Source organism: Perognathus longimembris, chromosome 7 (assembly GCF_023159225.1).
Source record: "Perognathus longimembris pacificus isolate PPM17 chromosome 7, ASM2315922v1, whole genome shotgun sequence".
Taxonomy (NCBI): domain Eukaryota; kingdom Metazoa; phylum Chordata; class Mammalia; order Rodentia; family Heteromyidae; genus Perognathus; species Perognathus longimembris.
Genome location: NC_063167.1, coordinates 6093133 through 6115442, shown reverse-complemented (window position 1 = coordinate 6115442; position 22310 = coordinate 6093133). Strand labels below are relative to the sequence as shown.

General features: G+C 41.4%; 1 protein-coding gene across 2 annotated transcripts in view; it reads right to left on the bottom strand.

Moving 5' to 3' along the window:
* The window catches only part of Ube4b (ubiquitination factor E4B), a 114592-nt gene that overhangs the window by 54418 nt on the left and 37864 nt on the right, over positions 1-22310 (bottom strand). The window contains exons 3-10 of one of the 2 annotated variants that reach the window (XM_048350205.1): positions 21704-21839; positions 15771-15858; positions 13633-13777; positions 12704-12932; positions 11869-12279; positions 10947-11096; positions 2929-3070; positions 1504-1604 (exon numbers count right to left, since the gene is read on the bottom strand). In XM_048350205.1, coding sequence (XP_048206162.1) covers positions 1504-1604; positions 2929-3070; positions 10947-11096; positions 11869-12279; positions 12704-12932; positions 13633-13777; positions 15771-15858; positions 21704-21839 — 1402 coding nt within the window. The remainder of the gene's footprint in view (positions 1-1503; positions 1605-2928; positions 3071-10946; positions 11097-11868; positions 12280-12703; positions 12933-13632; positions 13778-15770; positions 15859-21703; positions 21840-22310) is intronic. The other variant, XM_048350204.1, reaches the window with a different exon arrangement.

The window sequence follows — 22310 nt, the reverse complement described above, 5'->3', positions numbered from 1 at the left end:
GGCTGGGAATGTGGCCTAGTGGTAAGTGCTCACCTAGCATGCATGAAGCCCTGGGTTTGATTCTTCAGCACCACATATATAGAAAAAGCCAGAAGTGGTGCTGTGGCTCGAGAGGTAGAGTGCTAACCTTGAGCAAAAAGAAGCCAGGGACAGTGCTTAGGCTTTGAGTTCAAGCCCCAGGACTGGCAAAAAATTAAATTAAATTAAAACAAAGCTCAAGAACAGCACCCAGGCTTTGCGCTCAAGTCCCAGGACCAGGGGAAAAAAGAAAAAAAGCTTATAAAACACGTGGGTATTCTGTACATCAGTTTGATAATAAAAATTTGGGAAAAAAAACAACAACAACATGTGGGCATGGCATATAACAAGGAGAATGTGGGGCTGGGAATATGATCTAGTGGCAAGAGTGCCTGCCTCATATACATGAGGCCCTGGGTTCAATTCCCCAGCACCACATATACAGAAAACGGCCAGAAGTGGCGCTGTGGCTCAAGTGGCAGAGTGCTAGCCTTGAGCAAAAAGAAGCCAGGGACAGTGCTCAGGCCCTGAGTCCAAGCCACAGGACTGGCCAAAAAAAAAAAAAAAAAAAACAAGGAGAATGTAAAGAGTGAACTTTGTGTCACTTTCCATTTTCATATTTTTACATAAAAGAAATCCAATATACAAAGTCTTTTTTTCATGCTAACATTTATCTTTATTACTTTACTTTTAGCAGCATGAACACAGAGGAAATTTGATTTGATACCTATATCTTTTAAGAAAATACTTGATATAAACAAAGTAAAGGGCAGGATATAGTAGTGATTTATGGAGAAAAAATAGGAGCGTAAATCTATCTCTAGTTGAAAAAACGTAATCACAAGTACCACAAATGCAAAATCAGAGCAGCAGGGAGGTTAGTGCAATTACTTTTATTTTCCTTTTTAAAATTCTGAATCACTGCTATTTAAAAACACCTTGAAGCAAGTCTTTTGTCTTAAAGGTTGTTTTCAGACTCAGGTAGCAAACATTTTGTCATGTAATGGCAGTGTTATATGCCATTATCTTGCTTAAATATACAAAGTCTTTTATGGAACTTTGTGAAATAAAATAAAATGTAATGTAGTCTCTTGTGTGATTTTATTCTACCACTATTCTTAACTACTAAGTAACATAAACTGATGTATAATACATACAAAGCAATGATATATGCACTTTACAAAATGCCTCCACCAACTTCAGGTAGTTCTAAACTAAATTTCTAGTTTTCTTTATGAGCGTCCACATAGTTCAATACCAATCTACTTCAAAAATTACTCTTTAGGTCTAATTTATTTTTTTTCAAATTATGCCTTGTAGTTTAGAAGATGAAAAAGAAAACATGTATCATTTTCATAACATTTTAGAGAAGGAAAGAAATCTCAGGTTATTGAGTCAAACATTTTTACTTTTCAGATAATGGAGTGATCCAGCCAGGTGCAAGGTGTCAATCACACAGCCACATAACAATCCTTCATAACATACCTAGGCTGTGTTAGGGAACCTTGGAGTACTAATGCGGTGTGTGATATGCACTGTGAGCGGATGTTGCTCAGGAGCTGGCTGACTGCTGGCTGGCTGCACATCTGGAAAAGGAAGGTAGTTGTCAGGACAAAAAGCAAAGTAACATCATGCTGTTGAAAACCAACAAATGTAAGAAGAGAGTAAATGGCTGGAAAATGGCTTTTCATTTTTGTTTTATTCATAATGAACAAAGTGCCATAAACTGTCTTAAGTGAAATCTAGTCAGAAGAGGTAAGCAGGGAAACATGTGATCTTTCTTTGTCCCTCCCATCTCCCCTACAGATCAAGTACAATAATCCTCAAAGAGGCCCTTTACAAATACAATACTGACAGGTGGGGCTAGAGGTAGGCTTTAAGTGGCAGAGCAGCTGCTTAAGCAACAGTGTACTGAGTTTAAACTCCAGTACTGCTAAAACTAATAGGTGGATACTGAGATTAATTTTCTAATGTAAAACCATAACTAAGTAATGAACAAAGAATAAAATGAAAAACAAGGAAATCAAGTCAGTACAAAATAGTGGAAAATACGTATTTCTTCAGTTTAAACCTAGCCCTGCAAGTTATTATTTAAGAATTTTATCATAATGAACTTAACCTTTGACGTTCACCTGCTTATCCATACCATGTAAAGAATATCTATCCTGCACAGGGCTACTTGATAACTCCGAGCAACTGAGAGAATTAAAGCTAACGTGGAGTTACTGTAGTCTACACTACATGTGCTTCATGATGTTGCTTACCGTTATTACTACTGTCACAGATTAGCAGGTCTACTGTCTGAATCTGAAAATGACTTCCTGTGTTAGAGACTTGGACTTTAGAGCGATGACTGGCTCAGGAGGTCTCTGAATCAATCACTGAGTTAATTTCTTGACTGAATTCATTCATAGCTGATATAGGAGGTATGTCCTGGCTGAAGGAAGTAGATCTTTACAGTATGTCCTGGTCTAGCCTATCTCCCCCTTCCCTTCTCTGGCTCTGTGAGCTCTCCAGCTGCCATGAAGTTGGCGATTGTGCTCTGCTACACACCCTTCTGCCATGATGCCACAGCCCACAAACAATGAAACCCAACCAGCCACAGACTTAAATCTCTTCAACTCTGAGTCAAAAATAAATCTTTTCTCCTTTGGTGATTTTCTCAGATATTTTGTCCTAGTGGGAGGAAAAAACTGACTAGCACTCTACCACTTCAGCCACAGCTCCACTTCCGGCTTTTTCTATAAATAATTGAATATAAGAGTCTTCCGGACTTTCCTGCCCAGGCTAGCTTCAAACTATGATCCTAAGATCTTGGGTTCCTGAGTAGCTAGGATCACAGGCATGAGCCACTAGCACTCCAGTTCTTTTTTTTTTTTTTTTTTTTAAAGTAAAACTGTCTCATGGTACCTTTGGTGCTTTTTTTTCCTCTATTCCAACTCGGTCAAAGCATTCAATGAGGTAGTTCAGCATATCTGTCTCCTTGCAAGTTTCAATGGTGAAATGGTCACTGTAGGAATCCCAATTACTTGCTCCACCAGAGGCTCCCAAACTTTTGGAAAAGAGAAAAAAAAAAAAAAAAACCACTGATGATGTTTACCTCTTCTTGATTAGTTCTCTTTAGAGTTTGAGTTTCTGCAGCAGAAAGCCTGTTAGGATCCCTGCATCCACAAAGCACAAACCCCATGCAGCGCAGATGGGAATTCACTGCTTGCTTCAACTGCTTCCATCGCAAGACAGTGATTTCTCCTAGTCCTCTGAAAGTTGGTTTCTAGAAAGCACTTTGTGCATGGGCAAAGGGGAGCTTATTTTTGTACGATCGGCAACTTATGATCCAGAAGCACTCACTGCTAGTGATAGTGAGTGTGCTAAGCATTTGACCAGCTTCTAACCAGCACCATAGATGACTTCTCATAAAGTCAGACTGGGCTATATAGCTATATATCAAGGCTTTGGGAGTAAAGTCAGAAAGGTCTAAGAAAACATTAGTCAGCCTCATCACTTCTTGCATAGATCTGAAAAAACCTTAACCAGCATTTGGCAACAGGACTAGGCCCTGGGGAAAGTATCCCATTAGGAGGAGATAGGACCATATTTGCTATTGCATTTACAGGGAACAAGGCAAAGCAGTACAGTAAAAACAAAGCAAACATATCTTGCACCACAAGTTGAGAGACATGGGCTCTAGACCCAAACTTAATTGTTTACATGTTACCTGAACCCTGAACCTCTATCTCATCTGCTGAGAGGCTTCAGTGAGAAAATGTCCAAGTGCTTTCTAAAATATCAGCAGGGAGCAATGTGACACACTGTCATTACTCAAAATAACAAGGCTTAGCTTTGAGGAAGTGAAACACAGTTAAAGTCACCACTGGCAGAACACATACCAAATGAAGTGTCTAACTCACCTACTGATCTGATACAAAAAATTACAGAGTAATCAAGGCCTAGAAAGAAGCAGGATTTGTAAAATGAAGAGGAAGAAAGTAAACTTAACAACAATGTTACAAACAGAAGATGACAGATGGAAAGGGTATCTGGAACTTGCTAAGACACAGCCCTACTTCAACAGACAATAAATGGACTGAGACAGTAACAATATGTTACATCCCATATATATACATGTCAGAACTACTTCTGGAATATATACACAAAACTGATCCTAGAATTTGAGGTAAAATCTAAATAACTGGCCTCAGAATGAAATGACAGTAATAAAGTATTTTAGTTATGAAGGTGAAAAGAAGACTGGGAGTCATGGCTCCAATAGTAGAGTAAATGCCTGGCAAGTATGAAGCCCTGAGTTCAATTCCCAGAACCACCAAAATATAAATAAAAGCAAAAACTGTGACAGTTTTATGTCAAAGCTTTTAGCCCACAATCTGGCAAATCTGCTTTCTTACAATCTACAATATACTCTGATTAAAAAAAAAAAGAAGGCAAGGGGGACTGGGACTGTGGCTTAGCAGTAGAGTGTTTGCCTAGCATGCATGAAGCCCTAGATTCAACTCCTCAGAACCACATAAACAGAAAAAGCCAGCTGTGGCTTAAGTGGTAGAGTGCTAGCTTTGAGCAAAAAGAAGCCAGGGACAGCGCCCAGGCCCTGAGTTTGAGCCCCCAGGACTGGCAAAAAAAAAAAAAAAAAAAAAAAAAAAAACTAAAAAAGGGAGGAGGAGAGGAAGGGGGGGGGGGAAGAGGGGAGGAATTGAGAGACAGTCCAGGGAAGAAGGGAGCCCTTCCCTTCCTGCTGGTAGGTGGAAAGCCACCCACAAAAAACCTCACAAGAGCCATTACAAAGATGGGCAGGTCAGCATGACTCTAGACAAATACAGACAAATTCATTTTTGGGTCTTTACAGCAATGAATGTTTTGGTATGAATGTATGTATGTATGTATTTTACAATACTAGGGTTTGAACTCAGGGTTTTGAGCTTGCTAAAGCAAACATTCAACTCCTTGAGCTCTCACCTTTTTTGGTACATTTTATTAACTAACAACAGGACCTACTACTTCCTAACTGGTCTAATAACAGAAAGATGAGTAGTGTAACAAAGCACAGAAAATCTCACAGAATAATAAAACAGGAAAACCAATGAACAAATGTAAGAAACATAATAGATCCTCAAAAGCAAAAAGGGGGCTTCATCTTTAAATGTAGAAATCCGTTTGTCCTAAGAGCTGATTTGAACTCAGGGCTTCCTGCTAGCAAGGCAGGTTCTCTTGTACTGAGCCCTGTTACCCTCAGCAATCTTAGCTTCCTTACTCTTCCCTCTGATGTTAGTGATTCAGTGACTACATTTCCCACACAACCAATCCCAAAGATGAAATTTGCTAATCCAGGCTTGATGTATGTACAAGTGAGAGGAATTTTCCCTGAAGCAGCTCTTATGGATGACAATGAAAACTGATTCTTCTTGTGTCTAAAATGACATTTTAACTATTCATTTCCATAATAATAAACCCCATTTCTTGAAGTTTGTGCCAAGTGTTTTGTGTGTGTGTGCGCATGTGCACACACGCTAGTACTGGGGCTTGAACTCAGCTCTTGACTGGCTTTTTTGCTCAAAGTTGTCAATCTACCAGTTCAGGCACACCTCCACTTTCTGAAAAGTATCTTAAATTTATTTTGACAGGCCCTAACCACCTACAAGGAGTGAGCTTGATGTTGCACCCATACTTATGTGTTTGTGTGAACTCACATACTTAAATAGGGTGGGCTTCTGTAACTGCTACTAAAATTATGTTCTATTTTCAGTAATACATTCCAGTTTTCAATTTAAATTTGCTTCTCACTATCACTTGAAATACTTTCACAACTATTTTGCTAAGACTTGAAAAGTATAAGGTGGCCAGGCCATTACTATGTACACATGTAAGTCCCAGGAACTGAGAAACTCAGACAAGCAAATGGAAAGCTCTTTCAAAAGTGAGAAGTTGGGGGCTGGGGATATGGCCTAGTGGCAAGAGTGCCTGCCTCATATACATGAGGCCCTGGGTTCAATTCCCCAGCACCACATATACAGAAAATGGCCAGAAGTGGCGCTGTGGCTCAAGTGGCAGAGTGCTAGCCTTGAGCAAAAAGAAGCCAGGGACAGTGTTCAGGCCCTGAGTCCAAGCCCCAGGACTGGCAAAAAAAAAAAGTGAGAAGTTGGGCTGGGATTATGGCTTAGTGGTAGAGTGCTTGCCTAGCATGCATGAAGCCCTGAGTTCGATTCCCCAGCACCACATATACAGAAAAGGGCCAGAAGTGGCACTGTGGTTCAAGTGGCAGAGTGCTAGCCTTGAGCAAAAAGAAGCTAGGGACAGTGCTCAGGCCCTGAGTCCAAGGCCTAGGACTGCCAAAAAAAAAAAAAGTGACAAGTTCTAGAAGTTTGGTTGTCATGTGTAAGATAATGCAATGAAAGGTAGTCATTAGCAATATCAAGAGAATTTTCAAAGCTAACAGATACAGTAGTATTTTGGTGATCAATCAGGAACCAAATGAGCAGCTGACTTTTTAAGAGTGGGAAATGACACAAAAATCTTAATCCACAGGGAAATGCTAAATCTCACTATTTGTCAATATGCTTCAAAATTACAGAATAATTCTAAAGGTACCACAGGAAATAATGATCACAAGTATCAAAACTGTACTGTCTCTTAGCTAGGCGCTCATGTTATTCATTTGAGGAAATGCTATATCAGGTGTTGGCTCCTGTCTACAACCCTACTCAGGAAGCTGAGATGTAAAAATAATGATGTGAAGCCAGCTTGGGCAAGAAAGTCTGTGATACACTTGTCGCCATTTAACCAGCAAAAAGCTGGCAGTAGAGTTACAGTTCAAGTAATATGAGTCCTAGCCTGGAATGAAAAGCTAAGGGACAGCACCCAGGCCCTGAGTTCAAGCCCCAGTACAGCCCCTCACTATGAAAAAAAAATTCCATCTCAGCTGAGCACAGTGGTGCACGCCTATGAGCCTAGCACTCAGGAGGCTGAGGCATTCAGATCTCAAGTTCCAGGCTAGCCTGGGCTACACAAAAACACCTTGTCTCAAAACTACCTAAGCAGCATTTCATTTTTGTTCATCAAAAAGTTATAAAATTCATGTTTTGGGGGGGCTAGGAGTATGGCTCAAAAGAAAGAGTGCTTGCCTAACAATCACAGGTGCTAGGTTCAATGCCTAGTACTACCAAAAAAAGAAAAAGAAATCATGACATATTTACAATTGAGACATTCTAAACTTTTGGAAATATAAAGCACATAAAAAAATTATCCCTCCCTTTGTGAGAATATGTGAACACTTTTCTGGTAACTACATCAGCAGTGCAATTTAATCATGTAATTATTTCACAAAATAGAAATGTAGCTGAATTCTTCTGAAAATATTCCTGGAGATTTTACACATATCAGATCTGTGCGAGTTGAACTACATTTCAAATATAACCAGAAAACGTCCTTCTTTTAAAGGACTTCATTGGCATTTCTTCCATAGTGGGTTTAATCAACCTCCTATTTATCATGTTCAGCCAGCACAAATTATTGAACAAGTGAGGACAGTGGGCCTCAAGTGCTCTAGGTTTGCTGTAGGTCCTGGGATGTACACTGGGTCACTCGGATTAGATGACTTGTTCTAAAGGCAGTGACCACCAAAAACACACTGGTAGTAAAGCAGAGTACAGGTGATTGAGCCAAGTGTGTTTTTTTCTTTGTTGTTGGTCGTGGGGCTTGAACTCAGGGCTTGGGCACTGTCCCTGAGCTCTTTTTGCTCAATGCTTTACCACCCTGAGCCACAGCTGCATTTTCTTGCCCAGGCTGGTTTTGTACCATGATCCTTGGATCTCAGCCTCCTGAGTTACTAGGATTATAGGCCTCATGAGTCACCAGCACCCAGCTTCATGTGTACTTAAGGATCAGGGACCAGCCTCTGACAAGATAACATTCACACAGAGAACTGAGAGAAGTTGGGGAAATAACCACATAGCTATCTGGGGCAAGAGTGGCTCAGAGAGAAAATAAATCCAAAGGTTGAAAAGGCAGGAGGGTGTACTAAGTACAAAGAGCATAACCAGCGTGAGAGGCCTATTGTGCATGGGAGGGATAAGTAGAAGGGCTTCCTTCTCATCCTTTCCATGCATCCTCTAGCAGTGGTGACCAGCAGGAATAGTAGCATGGATGTCAGCCTTTTCCACTGCTGGCTAGTTTGTCCTTTGTCCTTCTATAGGCTTAGGACATTCAAGGTTTGATTTTCCTCATTGAAATACCTAAGTAGTTAGGAAAGGAAGCAAACACATAAAACAAAAACACTACCCAATTTCTTCCTGTCACCAACTCCCTAGGAAACAATCAGAAAAGTCCTCAGGATAATTCCTACAGTTATCTGACTCACAAGACCATTTTCCCCTTTACTGTCTTCTCTCTTGCAAGAACAGGAGAAGCTAATTCCTCATGACTCCTCATGAGGCTCTTGCTATAGAAGACCTGAAAACAATACAAAGGAATGCCCTACATTTTTATTTTATTTTTTGGTCAGTCATGGGGCTTGAACACTGGGCCTGGCCACTGTCCCTGAGCTCTTCAGCTCAAGGCTAGTGCTCTACTACCTGAGCCACAGTACTACTTCTGGTTTTGTGGTGGTTTATTGGAGGTAAGAGTCTCATGGACTTTCCTGCCTGGGCTGGCTTTGAATTGTAATTCTCAAGATCTCAGCCTCCTGAGTAGCTAGGATTACAGGTGTGAGCCACAGGCTCTGCCCCACCTTTCTTAAACTAACCTTTAGCACCACCACAGTAAGGAATTAACACATGACTGTATGTCACAACTCCTTCCCAAAGGACTTAAATGCATCAACTCTACTGGGCAAACAGAAAGAAGATGGAGACTATCTTCCTGATTCTTATAAAAACAATCTCCCCAGCTAAGAAGCCAGTATTAAAATAACTTACTTCAAAATAAATGAAATTCTGCAAAGACCTATTCCAAAAAGGAAGAAAATTTTTTCTTTGCTGACCTCTCAAATATACAAGGTTGTCCATTCTCTTCCTGGTTTGACTCTACATATATACTTTTTTTTTTTGGCCAGTCCTGGGCCTTGACTCAGGGTCTGAGCACTGTCCCTGGCTTCTTTTTGCTCAAGGCTAGCATAGCACTCTGCTGCCACTTGAGCCACAGCACCACTTCTGACCTGTTTTCTATATATGTGGTGCTGGGGAATCAAACCCAGGGCTTCATGTATATGAGGCAAGCACTCTTGCCACTAGGCCGTATTCCCAGCCCCTACATATATACTCTTAATACTTACTTGTCTCAAGCTATATCTATTTTGTTAGCTACCTACAATTAGGTTATTTGACAATCTGGATTGTGCCACTGCATTGTAACCTCCAACAATGGACTCTCAACTAAGTGGCATGAGATTTAATTATGATATTTTGTAATTAAGAAGTAAAAAATAATTTTTAAAGAGGTAAAAGACTGGCACCTCCTATCCAAGAAACACATAGACTCTTAAAGGTGAAATAAATATTAGGGAAGAACAGCACAGGCACTGCTGGGCACAGATGGAAATGCCAGGCACGTAAGCCCTGGATTCCAGCTGCTTTAATCTGAATCTAGGGTCTGCCATTGACACACATGTGATTTTAACCTTTCTGTACCTCACCAAGGGCACTTGAACTTGGTTTCCTCACCCACGGCTACAAAAGTGGTTGAAGGACAGACACTAGGCACAGCACTGACAGTGGATGTGACAGGTAACACTCAAGTGTTTATAGTTACTACTAGGACCTCACCAAGTATTTCTCCTAGTAAATATAGAAGATCTCAGGCCAGGTTGGGACGCTAGAAACCTAGAGAGTCATTAGTAAAAGCAGCCTGTGATAGACTGCATGTGTTAGAAGATTTGGAATTAAATGGGCCACGAGCAGAAGCATCTCTCCCACAGACAACTTAGAGCAAAGCAGATAAGGAAGCCCCTTTAAAACCAAGTATGGGAAGTAATTCCTAAGGACATTGTCTGCTGTGTGACTGTGATCTTGCAACCAGAGAAACATGAGAAGATACCTCTGGGAGAGTTACTTGAGAAATAGTGGTATGAAGATCAACCTAACACAAATGTCAACCTTCCAGAATCGACATTTAACCTTGTGTCAACATTCTTCTATGTGTTCTCTAATAAGTCTTTTGAACACTGTTCAATTAATGAAGTGTACCTAACTCCTACAGAGGGTTCTATTTAAAATCCAGAGTTATTTTTGAACAGTGCACAGCACAAATCCCAACTTTGTCCAGAAGAAACTCCAGTTTAGGATCAAACTGGCAAGACAATGAGTCAGAGGATTAGAAAGAAACAACTCCTATTTTCGTGTGCAAAGTCAGTTAGAAAACTCAGGAAATTTTTTTTACAGTTTTCAGGGGCAATTATTCGGTGAAGCCTATTTTAGGTTCTGCTGTCACTGCACGGGCTCTTTAGACAAATGCAGACTGGCTTCACCGAGGACAAAGAGGAACTCAGGGAAATTTAAGGTTAAGAGGAAAGCAGAAGCCCAAGTATACTACATAGTATGACCCCATGTATTCTTCAACAGACTGCCAAGACCAGGCTTGACAGGATGGGAGAGAAACACATACACATCCCAGGTTCCAGTCCTATGTCCTTCTTAAATGCCAGCAATGAGTGTAATCCTACTGAAGAAGATTCTTCAATGGATCAATGGGATGTCCCTCCTTTTTGAGGAACTGAATGAACTGCGTGATGAATGGCAACAACTAAGGAAATTGTCCTCTGTGCCATTTCATCCCATTGTAAAATCCTCACACTTCAATATACTTGTTGACCCACCTCACCTAACCCTATCCAGTTTGGATTCAAAGCAAAGCCCTAAGCAGGGCTTACACAAGTTAGTTCCTAAACACCTAAGCACATGCAGGGTAAGACTCCATTCCTCTGATACCTGGACCCAAACTGGACACAAGAAAAATCATCATCACCACCACCACCACCTTCATCATCATCATCATCACCATCATCTTCTTCATCTTCTTCATCACTACTGTCCCCAGAAAGTGCGAGGAAGAGGAAGGAGAAAGGATTGTCGTACATACTACCACAACAAAAGCAAAAGAGAACAAAAGAAAAACAAGAGAGGGAGAACTTTGTGCATATGCTATCTTTTAAAATAAATGTTACACTAAAAGTTTTATCCACAGACATGCAGAAAAATAATTCACCTCCATTATAGAAATACACAGGTATATTTGAGAGAAGGGACCACAGGATCTGTAAAATTCTGATACTGTGACTTTCAGAGAGGCCAAAATTATACATAATCAAAAATCAAAGCATTCAGACATGAACAGACCTAGGGGCCCTAAGCAGAGTAGTGGTTAGGGCACAGATCTGTCCACAGGCCCTATCCTTAACAGTCCTCTTTGTTAAAAAGTGATCCTGTGAGCCTCAACCCTCAAATACAACACTGACCACAGTCTCTGAAATTTGTATGCAATGAGGAATGACAAGTGAACTAGATTGAAATAAAAAATGCAGTTCTGTGTGTGTGTGTGTGTGTGTGTGTGTGTGTGTGAGCGCACGCATGCGCACGTGTGCGTGCGCAGAAAGGAAAATGAGCCAGGGAAAGAAGAGGAAAAAAAGCAGCATAATATAGTACCACCTTTACTCTCTGATGTGATCAAAGCCTGGCAAAGCCAGGACGCAGGGTGCATGCCTATCACACTTGCTTCTGAAACACGATGACTTTCCCCAAACAACCCCCCAAATGAAACTGAGGTCAGTGTCACACAGCAGCTCTTCCAAACCATGTTAATCTGCTTTCCTTGCACTGCAAACACACAAGCAGCTCTCCTGCAAATAAATACCTAGGAGAGATCCGCAGGGAGGAGGGCCGTCTGCTGGCAGCACGGGGTGAGGCAGGTGAGAGAGCTGGGCCCACACTGCTGGGCCTCTGTCTGGAATTGCTGGCAGGTACAGCTTGGGGGCTACTTGCAAGGGTAGGGAGGCTTGGGGCTCCAGATGGAATAGAGGTGCCTGAGGACCGTGGGGCAGGGCAAGGGGAAGGCCCCCATGGGTGTGTGACAGTATAGGGCCGATAGCGCGGGGACGAGGGCTGGCTTCCTGCTGCAGGTCCAGAAGCCGCACTGTGAGGGCTGAGGGAGGTGGAAGACACAGCCATGTGGCTGGCTGCACGGGGAGGGGAGGCAAAAGATGGACTCAGCACTGGCACAGAGCTCCAAAAACTGGAAGGAGGAGCTGGGCTAGTTTCATAGAGGCTAAATTAGTGGAGGAAGGGAGGAAAGAAGAGAAAAATCAAAGAAAAACTTGAGACAACTAAAACAGAACTCTTCAGGTTCTTAAAGGACAGCATAAATATATTTCTTATCTCTAGTGAGTTCAAGTATATGGTCAACTACATATTTAAATAATCTAATTGCTGTACCAATCCAGAGGAGTTAACATCTCCTTTTCTAAGAATAATATACATATCTGTTTCTAAGTCTTAATCTACCACAAACTAACCATGAAAAGCCAAAAGAAATCTAGGAAAGTTAATGCCACCTCCAACAACTACATCCATCCCCTCAATAGGACCACTTCATAGTCTCAAGGGCATAGACCAACACTGAGTGAGCACTTCTTCCTATCTCCTTCATGGCTTTTAACTTCCAATGCCTGTGCAAAAGCAGTAACACTGACCTAGATAACGAGCTGGCACTGAAGGAACCCAAGTTGCAGAACATGGGGCTTGTTCCTGAATTGGAGCCAGTGTTCAACATAAGATTTCTGTCTGGTGACCGAGCTGCCGCTGCGATGGGCTGTGACGTGGCTGTCAGACTGGCAAATGGATTTTCATCTCGGGTCTGAGTGGACATCATTAGCACTTCCATTAAAATCTGGCCAATCAAATCCTTAAAGTCAGAAAACACTGTGGGAAAGGTAGAATAAAGAACAGGTTATGCATGGCTCTTCCAATACACAGTGGAGATCATTAACTTATTCATATAATTTTCTATCACATACAGAAGTCATGAAAGTAAAAAAGTTATTTATCAGTAAGATCAATAGGAAGAAAAGAAATTATCAAACAGCAGTGTCCTCACTAAAGAGCATTCCTACAATCAAAAGCCTAACACTAAACTCTGCACCAGCTACTTTAGAAGCTAGGAATGGAAGAAACCATTTCCACTCAGGTCAACCATAACAGAAAGGTCTGAGAGTCTCTATCTCAGCAGAGTAGAGCTAAATGTTGTGGTACATGCCTATTATTCCAGAAACTATGGGAAGCATAAAATGGGTAAATTTTGGTCTAGGTGTGTGCTTGGGCAGGCCACAAATAACCAGTACAAAATACAGCTGGAGACATGGCTTAGCATCAGTGCATCTTCCCACTAAGCATAAGGTGCTGAGTTCAAACTCCAATACCACAGGAAGCAAAGAAGAGAAAGAGTGAGGGAGGGGGCACACCTCAAGGCAAGACAGGTAACAAAATGGCACTGAAGGAGCTCAAGCTACAGGACATGATGCCTATTCCTGAATTGGAGCTAATGTTTATTAGCATGAGATTTGTCTGGCGACTGAGCTGCCACTGCAATGCTCTGAAAATGACTGCCAAGCTAGAGACTTACCTTCCTTTGGGTTCTGCTTAAACTGCGCAGAAAGAGAAGAAAGAAAGATGACATCTCTGTCCCTGTCCTTCCAAGAGACACGAAAGATCTTACAGACCAGCTGTAAGGCCTGCTCTTCAGATACTTCAGGGCCTGAAGAAGGCTCCTGTGGGAAAGAAGATTTGGTAATCACCAGTAAGAGGCATATATTAGACGGTTCACTAGGAATATCTTATTCAGATTCCATTCACTTACTAATGAAGACACTAAAACATAAAACAAGATCACCAGGTACTGGCAGCTCACACCTATAATCTTAGCTACTACTTATGAGGCTCACTGAGATTTGGAGGATCATAGTTTAAGATCATCCCAGGAAAGAAAAGTTCACTCCATCTTCAAAAATAGTAAAAAGGAGGCATAGCTCAAGTGGTAGAACAACAAGCACAACCTAGCAAGCATGAGGCTGATTTCAAACCTCAGCATCACTGGGGGAGGGGAGTGGATCATAAAACCACTCACCTACTAATTAAGAGAAAACTAAACTTGTTACCATGACTTCCAGCCTATTATATCTAGGTTTCATGAGTTTAGTATATAAATTATATAGGAACATATAAGAACAAGGTCATTATTAGAAATCACCTACAAAGAGTAAGATATAGGATGTACATATCCCAGCTACTTAACTTTTCTGAAATCCAAAGGACCCAGGTTAACATTCTAGGTAATCAATGTCCCTTCAAAAGTATTTTCAGCTGGGCACCTGTGGTTCATGTCTGTAATCCTAGCTTCTCAGGAGGCTGATATACGAGGACTGTGGTTTGAGACCAGCTGAGGAAGACAAATCCAAGAGACTCTTATCTCCCATTAAAGAGCAAAATACTGGAAGTGGAACTGTGCTTCAAGTGGCAAAGCACCAGTCTTGAGTGAAAAAGCTAAACAAGAGCTGGGCCCTGAGTTCAAGACCAACACTAAAACGTAGTATATCTCATTATATTCTATCAGAGATAAAAACAGCACATATAAAAAAGAACTTTGTAAATACTACAGAATAATAGAAATCTAAGCACTATGGCTACTGTACCACCAACAGGTTCTAATAATCATCACATGGTGCTAAATTATCCCTAAAATCAGAAAGCAGGGCTGGGGATATGGCCTAGTGGCAAGAGTGCCTGCCTCATATACATGAGGCCCTGGGTTCGATTCCCCAGCATCACATATACAGAAAATGGCCAGAAGTGGCGCTGTGGCTCAAGTGGCAGAGTGCTAGCCTTGAGCAAAAAGAAGCCAGGGACAGTGCCCAGGCCCTGAGTCCAAGCCCCAGGACTGGCCAAAAAAAAAACCTCAGAAAGCAAAAAGTGATGTGATTGGGCTGGGGATATGGCCTAGTGGCTAGAGTGCCTGCCTCGTATTCATGAGACCCTGGGTTCAATTCCCCAGCACCACATATACAGAAAATGGCCAGAAGTGGCGCTGTGGCTCAAGTGGCAGAGTGCTAGCCTTGAGCAAAAAGAAGCCAGGGACAGTGCTCAGGCCCTGAGTCCAAGCCCCAGGACTGGCCACAAAAAAAAAAAAAAAAAGTGATGTGATTGTTTATGCTGTAACACCAAAAGCAAACAAAAAAAAAAAAAAAAAGAAAGAAGTTCTAAATATATGACACTATGCTCTGATGACAACACACCATAAAGGCCTCATGGTTCCAAAAACTTTTTGCTTGCTGCTGGATTTTACATATCCTTGCTTCCCTCAGAACACTGTCTGAGTAAAAGACCCAGAGGGAAAGAAAAAGGGAAAGAAAAAGGGAAGGAAGGAAGGAAGGAAGGAAGGAAGGAAGGAAGGAAGGAAGGAAGGAATGAATTAAGGCTACCTACTGTTCTTCAGAACAAAAAACTCAACTACAAAGATTTGTTGATGACAGGTATTGGTGGCTCATGCCTGTAATCCTAGCTACTTGGAGGATCAAAATTCAAAGCCAGCCCTGACACACAAATCCAAGACATCCTTATCTCCCATCAACCAACAAAAAGCTGAAAGTGAGTGATTCAAGTGGTAGAGTGACATGAGCTGCTGGCACAGGCCCTACAGTACAGACAGGATGATGTGTCTGTCCTACCTACAGTAAAGATTGAATGAAGCAAAGCCACATCTCTTACCTTGTCACTGAGGCTCCTTTTTTCTCTCCGGTCGTTTTCATCAACCTCCATATTTTCAATTCCTGAATCCACATCCACCTGGGACATGCTTGAAGTATAAAAGATAAGTAAGTTTTTCACCTTTTATAAAATTTCCACTGTCAGGGCTGGGGATATGGCCTAGTGGCAAGAGTGCTTGCCTCGCATAAAATTTCCACTGTCACAACTGCTGGTTGGAGAAAGTTTTAAGATAATCCACATCAGTCAGAAAAGCAAAACAATGATTTATCTTTCTTTTTTCTAATTTTAAAGAGATCATGATATATTAGGATATAAACATCCTGCCTCTCATATATGTTGGAAACATTACTCTCAAGGTATCATTTAGTTGGACTCACTTTCAAAAACAATTCAGTAAATCAGATTCTCTAGACATGTTATTTTTAAATGATACACTATGTGCCCAGAGCTTGATTACAAAAATTAAATACATATTACTTTTTCTCCCACATTAATGTCTAGCACTACTTATTGAAAAAACCATCATTTCCACGTTGATATGAAATCACCTGTCATGTGCCCACCATTATAATAAATATGTGAGGTTATTTCTTCCTGGATAAATAAGACAGCCTGTGAACTAGCTCATACTGCTCACTTACCAACTAACACCTCATCTGTCAAGCCAATGCTTCCTCCTTGTTCTTTTACTTCCAACTGTCTTGGCTACTGCAAGCCTTTCTTCCACCATACCCACTCAGCAATCATTCTGACTAGTTGTTTAACAATTCCCTCAAGATTCTGACCATTGTGTGGAACTGCACTGAGTATGAGTGATATCACTGCATTCTTGCATCTTTATCTCTCTATAAGTATGCAGACACTCTTCAAGGGCTTTCAATAAACTTTGTAATTTTCTCCATAAAGTCTTACATTTCTTTTACTAAGTTTATTCCAAAGTACCATATGGTTTTTAATGATCTGTGAATGACACCTAATTAAAAAAAATTTTCTTCCTTTTCGTTGGCACATAATAATGTCACTGGCTATATAGTAAGTTGTGTCTAAGGATACATAGTGTTTATCTGGGAGATAGACTTGTCTTCTTCCATTCCAGTCCTTCCTGTTTAACGGCACTAAGTAGGACTCACAGGTAGAAGAGAAGCAGAAACAGCAGTGGCCCTTGATCTCCTTCCTGATTTTACAGAGTGACTCTAACCATTGAAAGTGAAGTATAGGTGTCCTTTAAATCCTATTCTGCAGTTACACACATACTCTGGAATCTTAGAGGCTTAACACTATAAGGGTTATTTCTTGCTTACGCAAAGTCTGATGAGAGTGAAGCATCCTTACTCCATCTTTAATCTATGCCATCTGCAATACACAGCCTCCAAGGTCACTGGAGCAAGAGAAGAAAGGGATGGAGGAGGAACGTGGCTCAACTGCCTTCACCTAAAAGTGACATGCCGCTCCTACTCATAGTCTAATGGATAGAGCGAGTTATATGGCCCCCATCTAACAGCAAAGGAGACAGGAAATGTCAGGGAGCTCGTGGATATTTGGCGAACTGTCTCTGTCATAGGTCAATGTCAATGGATTTGAACCCAGGGGTTTATACATGCTAAGCATGGGCTCTACACTGAGCCAACAATTCCAGCCCCAATGCCACTTTAAGGGCACTCCTTGCTGAACCAATGTGGAATTTTATTAAACTTCTGCAGCAACCAACAAAGGGATTTTTCTCTTCAACATGTAATGGTATTTATTGATTTCTTAATGTTGATGTAATTTGTACTCCTGACCATTATAAACATCTTCCTTCCTTCCTTCCTTCCTTCCTTCCTTCATTCCTTTCTTCCTTCCCTTCCCTTCCCTTTTCTTTCCTTGGTCATGGGGCTTGAATTCAGAGCCTGGGCACTGCCCCTGAGCTTTTTTACTCAAGGCTAGTGCTCTACCATTTTTGAGTCACAGCTCCACTTCCGGTTTTCTGGTGGTTAATTGGAGATAAAGAGTCTTATCGACTTTCTTGCCCAGGTTGTCCTTGAACCAGATCCTCAGATCTCAGCCTCCTGAGTAGCTAGGATCACAGATATGAGCCATCAGAGTGGAGCTGAATTATTATTATTATTTTTTTTTTTTGGCCAGTCCTGGGCCTTGGACTCCGGGCCTGAGCACTGTCCCTGGCTTCTTCCCGCTCAAGGCTAGCACTCCGCCACTTGAGCCACAGCGCCGCTTCTGGCCGTTTTCTGTATATGTGGTGCTGGGGAATCGAACCTAGGGCCTCGTGTATCCGAGGCAGGCACTCTTGCCACTAGGCTATATCCCCAGCCCTGCATTATTTTTTTAAGTAAATTGTTATTTGTTTTTTGGTGACAGTACTCAGGGCCTGAGCACTGTCCTTTATTTAGGCTGATGCTCTAGCACTATGACTATAGCTCCACTTGTGGCTTTTTGGTGGTTAACTGGAGCTAAGAGTCTCACAGACTTTCCTCCTAAGGCTGGTTTTAAACTATAAACCTCGGATCTCAGCCTCCTGAGTAGCTAGGATTCTAGGTATAGGCCACCAGCACCTAGTAGCAGTCGGAATTAAACACAAAGCCTTCAGTATGCCAGTGGCACCACTGAACTACACACTCAGCACTAGACATACTATCTTGAGGGAAGTCACTAAGAGCATCGGGGATTGAACTCAGGGCTTTTTGGGGGGTAAGTGGGAGTGTTAGAGTTTGAAGTCAGGAATGTCTGCCACTTGATTCATGCCTCTAGCCTTTTTTGCCTTAGGTTGTTCTTATTGTTGTTACCGTTACTATCATTGTTGCCCAGGACCAGCCCAGATAGCAATCCTCTACCTATGGCCTCTACACAGATGTAACCACAGGTACACACCACCATGCTCAGCTTATCTGTGGCCATGGTTCTTGCTAAATTTTCACCTAGCCTGGCCTCAAATCATGATCATCACCATCTCTGCCTCCTTAGCTTGTATTATAGGTGGCATAAGCCACCATGATCGTCTCAGACATGTTATTTTTAAATGACTAAAAATTTGTTTTGAAATGGCCTCATCAAGAAATGACCCATAAGCAAATGACAGAAGGACGGTATTATGCATCTGTCTAGGGTGAATATTCTAGAAAAGGGTTTTCACTGTCAATACTTGTTACTTTTTTCCTTTATTCATTTCTAATATATTTAGAGATTCCTATTTTTATTCTAAGAACTAGCTTTAATATACTTTTGGGTTTTGGGGTTTTTTTTTTGCCGTCCTGGGCCTTGGACTCAGGGCTTGAGCACTGTCCCTGGCTTCTTTTAGCTCAAGGCTAGCACTCTGCCACTTGAGCCACAGCACCACTTCTGGCCTGTTTTCTATATATGTGGTGCTGGGGAATCGAACCCAGGGCTTCATGTATACAAGGCGAGCACTATTGCCACTAGGCCATATTCCCAGCCCCAATATATAAATTTTGATATTTTGCTGTTGTTTTGTTTTAGATATTCTCTTATTTATATTTGCTCTTTTTTCCCCCCCAGTCCTGGGGCTTGAACTCAGGGCCTGAGCACTGTCCCTGGCTTCTTTTTGCTCAAGGCTAACTCTACCACTTGAGCCACAGCGCCCCTTCTGGCTTTTCCTATGTATGTGGTGCTAAGGAATCAAACCCAGGGTTTCATGTATACGAGGCAAGCACTCTACCACTAAGCCATATTCCCAGCCCTTAAAATTGCTTTTCAAGACAAGGCCCTCCTGCCTGTGTCTTCTGACAGTTAGGTTTACAGTCATGTGCTGCCATGTACAGCTTCAGTTCTAGAGGTGTTTGAACTTCTATTTAACCTTTTCCTTTGATGAGGCACTTAAAACTCTCAACTGTATATGCTGTCATTTTTGAAATCAGAGCTTGGGTGCTGTTCCAGAGTTTCTTTTGCTCAAGGCTAGTGCTCTAACACTTGAGCCACAAAGCTCACAGCTCCACTTTCCAGGCTTTTTGGTATAGTTCATTGGATATAAGAGTCTCATGGACTTTTCTGACTGGAATGCCTTTGAATCATAATCCTAAATCTCAGCCTCCTGTGTAGCTACGATTATAAGCAGGAGCTACCAGCACCTGGCCCTAAGCTATCTTTTCAAAGTTCTCATTAACTCCCTAACCTAGACTATGATTTATGATTCCTATGGTTCTAGTTCTTGAAACTTTATGGCTGGTATTAGTCAAAGACTGCGAATGCTTTAAGCGTGGGGGGGGGGGCACAAAGCTCTGTATCCTCTCTGTATCCTTTGATCAAGCTTGTTGGCTGTGTGGTTCAATCTGTCTATGTGTTTACTGATGTCTTTTCATCAATTAGTGGCTGAAGAAACATGTTTAAAATCTCCATTATGATTATGTGTCAGCCTCTTGTAATTCTATCAATATTTGCCTTTTATCACATGCTGATGTTATATTACTAACTATACATTTGAAACTGTTACAGCATTTGAAACTGTTACAGCCTCTTGATAAACTAAATGCTTGTCATAGAATACTTATTTCTAGTACTTCCTTGTGCCTTAACATCTGTCATTATCTATGTCCCAACGTCCTCCAAAATGGTATATGCCAGTAAATCTTTTCCTATCTTCTACTGTCAAACACTGTATTTTTCAGGTGTGCCTTGTGTAAACAAATGAAAATGAATTCTGTATTGTTTTTAATCCAGCGTATCTTTTTACTGTGATTTACTAGTTTTCTAAATTTTTATTTGGGTAGTTTTAGGGGTGAATTTGGGGCCTTGTACTTGCTAGGGAGGTACTCTTATCACTTGAGCCATAATTCTGGCCCCTGATGTGATTTTGTGCTATTTGCCCCTTTTTAAACTTGTGTTTATTTTTCTCCTTTCTTGGAATTGATTTCATTATTATCTTCTCCCTTCACCCATTCTTGACCTGTATTTTTCTTTTACTGGTGTGGGAGATTCATGGTAGTCCTTTTTTTATCCATTTTCATTTGACCTAGTTTCAGTCAACTATGATCCAAACAAAAAGTTCCAGAAAGAAAGAACACACAAGTTTGAAATGGCATGCCATCCAAGCCGTATAAAAATCTTATCATTCTTTTCAGGATATGAATTACCCTTCCTCCAGTGTATCTCCACAGTATATGCTGCCTGGCCACTAATTACTTAGCTTGGTTAGCAGATGGAGGGTCGAAGTTCTTCTGTTCAAGTAACTCTTATTTACTTAACTGTGGTCACAAAGCCCAAGATAGTGACAACTAAGGAAGCACCCAGGCATAAAACCTGAAAACAAAGATGAACTCTGACGCTAGGTGGAAATGTAGCAGAGAATAGAATAAAAACAATACACAAGGGTTTAAGATTGTTCAGCAGGAGTCTTGTAATACATTTTGATGTTGGGGGACTGTACTGCCTTATTATTCTTTTAATAGTTACTCTTGAAATTTTGGCATTTGTTTAGCTGAAAGTCTAAAAGTTAGCCAGTACCTTTACCATTCTCCCAAATAATGACAAGAACCTGAGAGCACTCACTCTATCCCTGCCCTTTCTAGGTTACCTATGTCTTAGATCTGCTTGATTCTTGGCCTCTTCTCCCACACTGTCTTTGTACATCCTACTACCAATGTTTCACACATCAGGGCTTTTCACACATACCATGTGTTCATTATTGATTTCACTCCTCATTTTCCTTTCATGTCACACATTAGTCCTGAGCTTGCCTTTTTTTTTCTTTTAACCACCCACAATTTATTTCATAAAAGATGTTTAGCATCAACCAATAACACAAAGAACATTTCAGGGTGATACAAGGACCTTCCAATTTAGGAAATTTAGCTCTAATTTGGTAAGGACTGGTCTGGGTCTCTGGGCTGGCATTTGAGACTACCGGAATGGAGACTAAGGTAAGTAAGTGGAGCTTTCCTTTTCCACAAGTAAAACAACACATGAGAGAATTGCCTTCTGGTTACCTTTTCTCACAAGAGACACCATCAATATCCATGCTCTGGGAGCGTGAGAGGGACTGAGATTGCGTCTCAAGGCTGTTGGAAGGCGAGCTGCTGAGAGAACTAACTCCCTCACTGCTCTGGCTCCGATGGGCGACTCCTATGCAACAAACACACAAGAGATTGAAGCCTGAGTGAGTGATCTGAAAACCAATGGGAAAGGCGACAGTGAACATGCTGTCTGCAGTGATATCCTCAGATGCTGAGCAGCTGAGGGTTTCCATCAGGTGACAGTAAGTGCTCAAGTAATATTTACACCCTAGAATAGCATGAGGAAATCATCATTTTCCTATGTAGATCATATGAGGCCATTAACAGATCAACATCTGGTACCTAAAACTGGGGCATCACTCTTGTAAACTCAAATCATAGCCTCTGAATACAATTTAGTTTTTCCATGAGAGTCCTGAAAGATTCTTTTTTTTTTTTTTTTTTGGCCAGTCCTGGGCCTTGGACTCAGGGCCTGAGCACTGTCCCTGGCTTCTTCCCGCTCAAGGCTAGCACTCTGCCACTTGAGCCACAGCGCTGCTTCTGGCCGTTTTCTGTATATGTGGTGCTGGGGAATCGAACC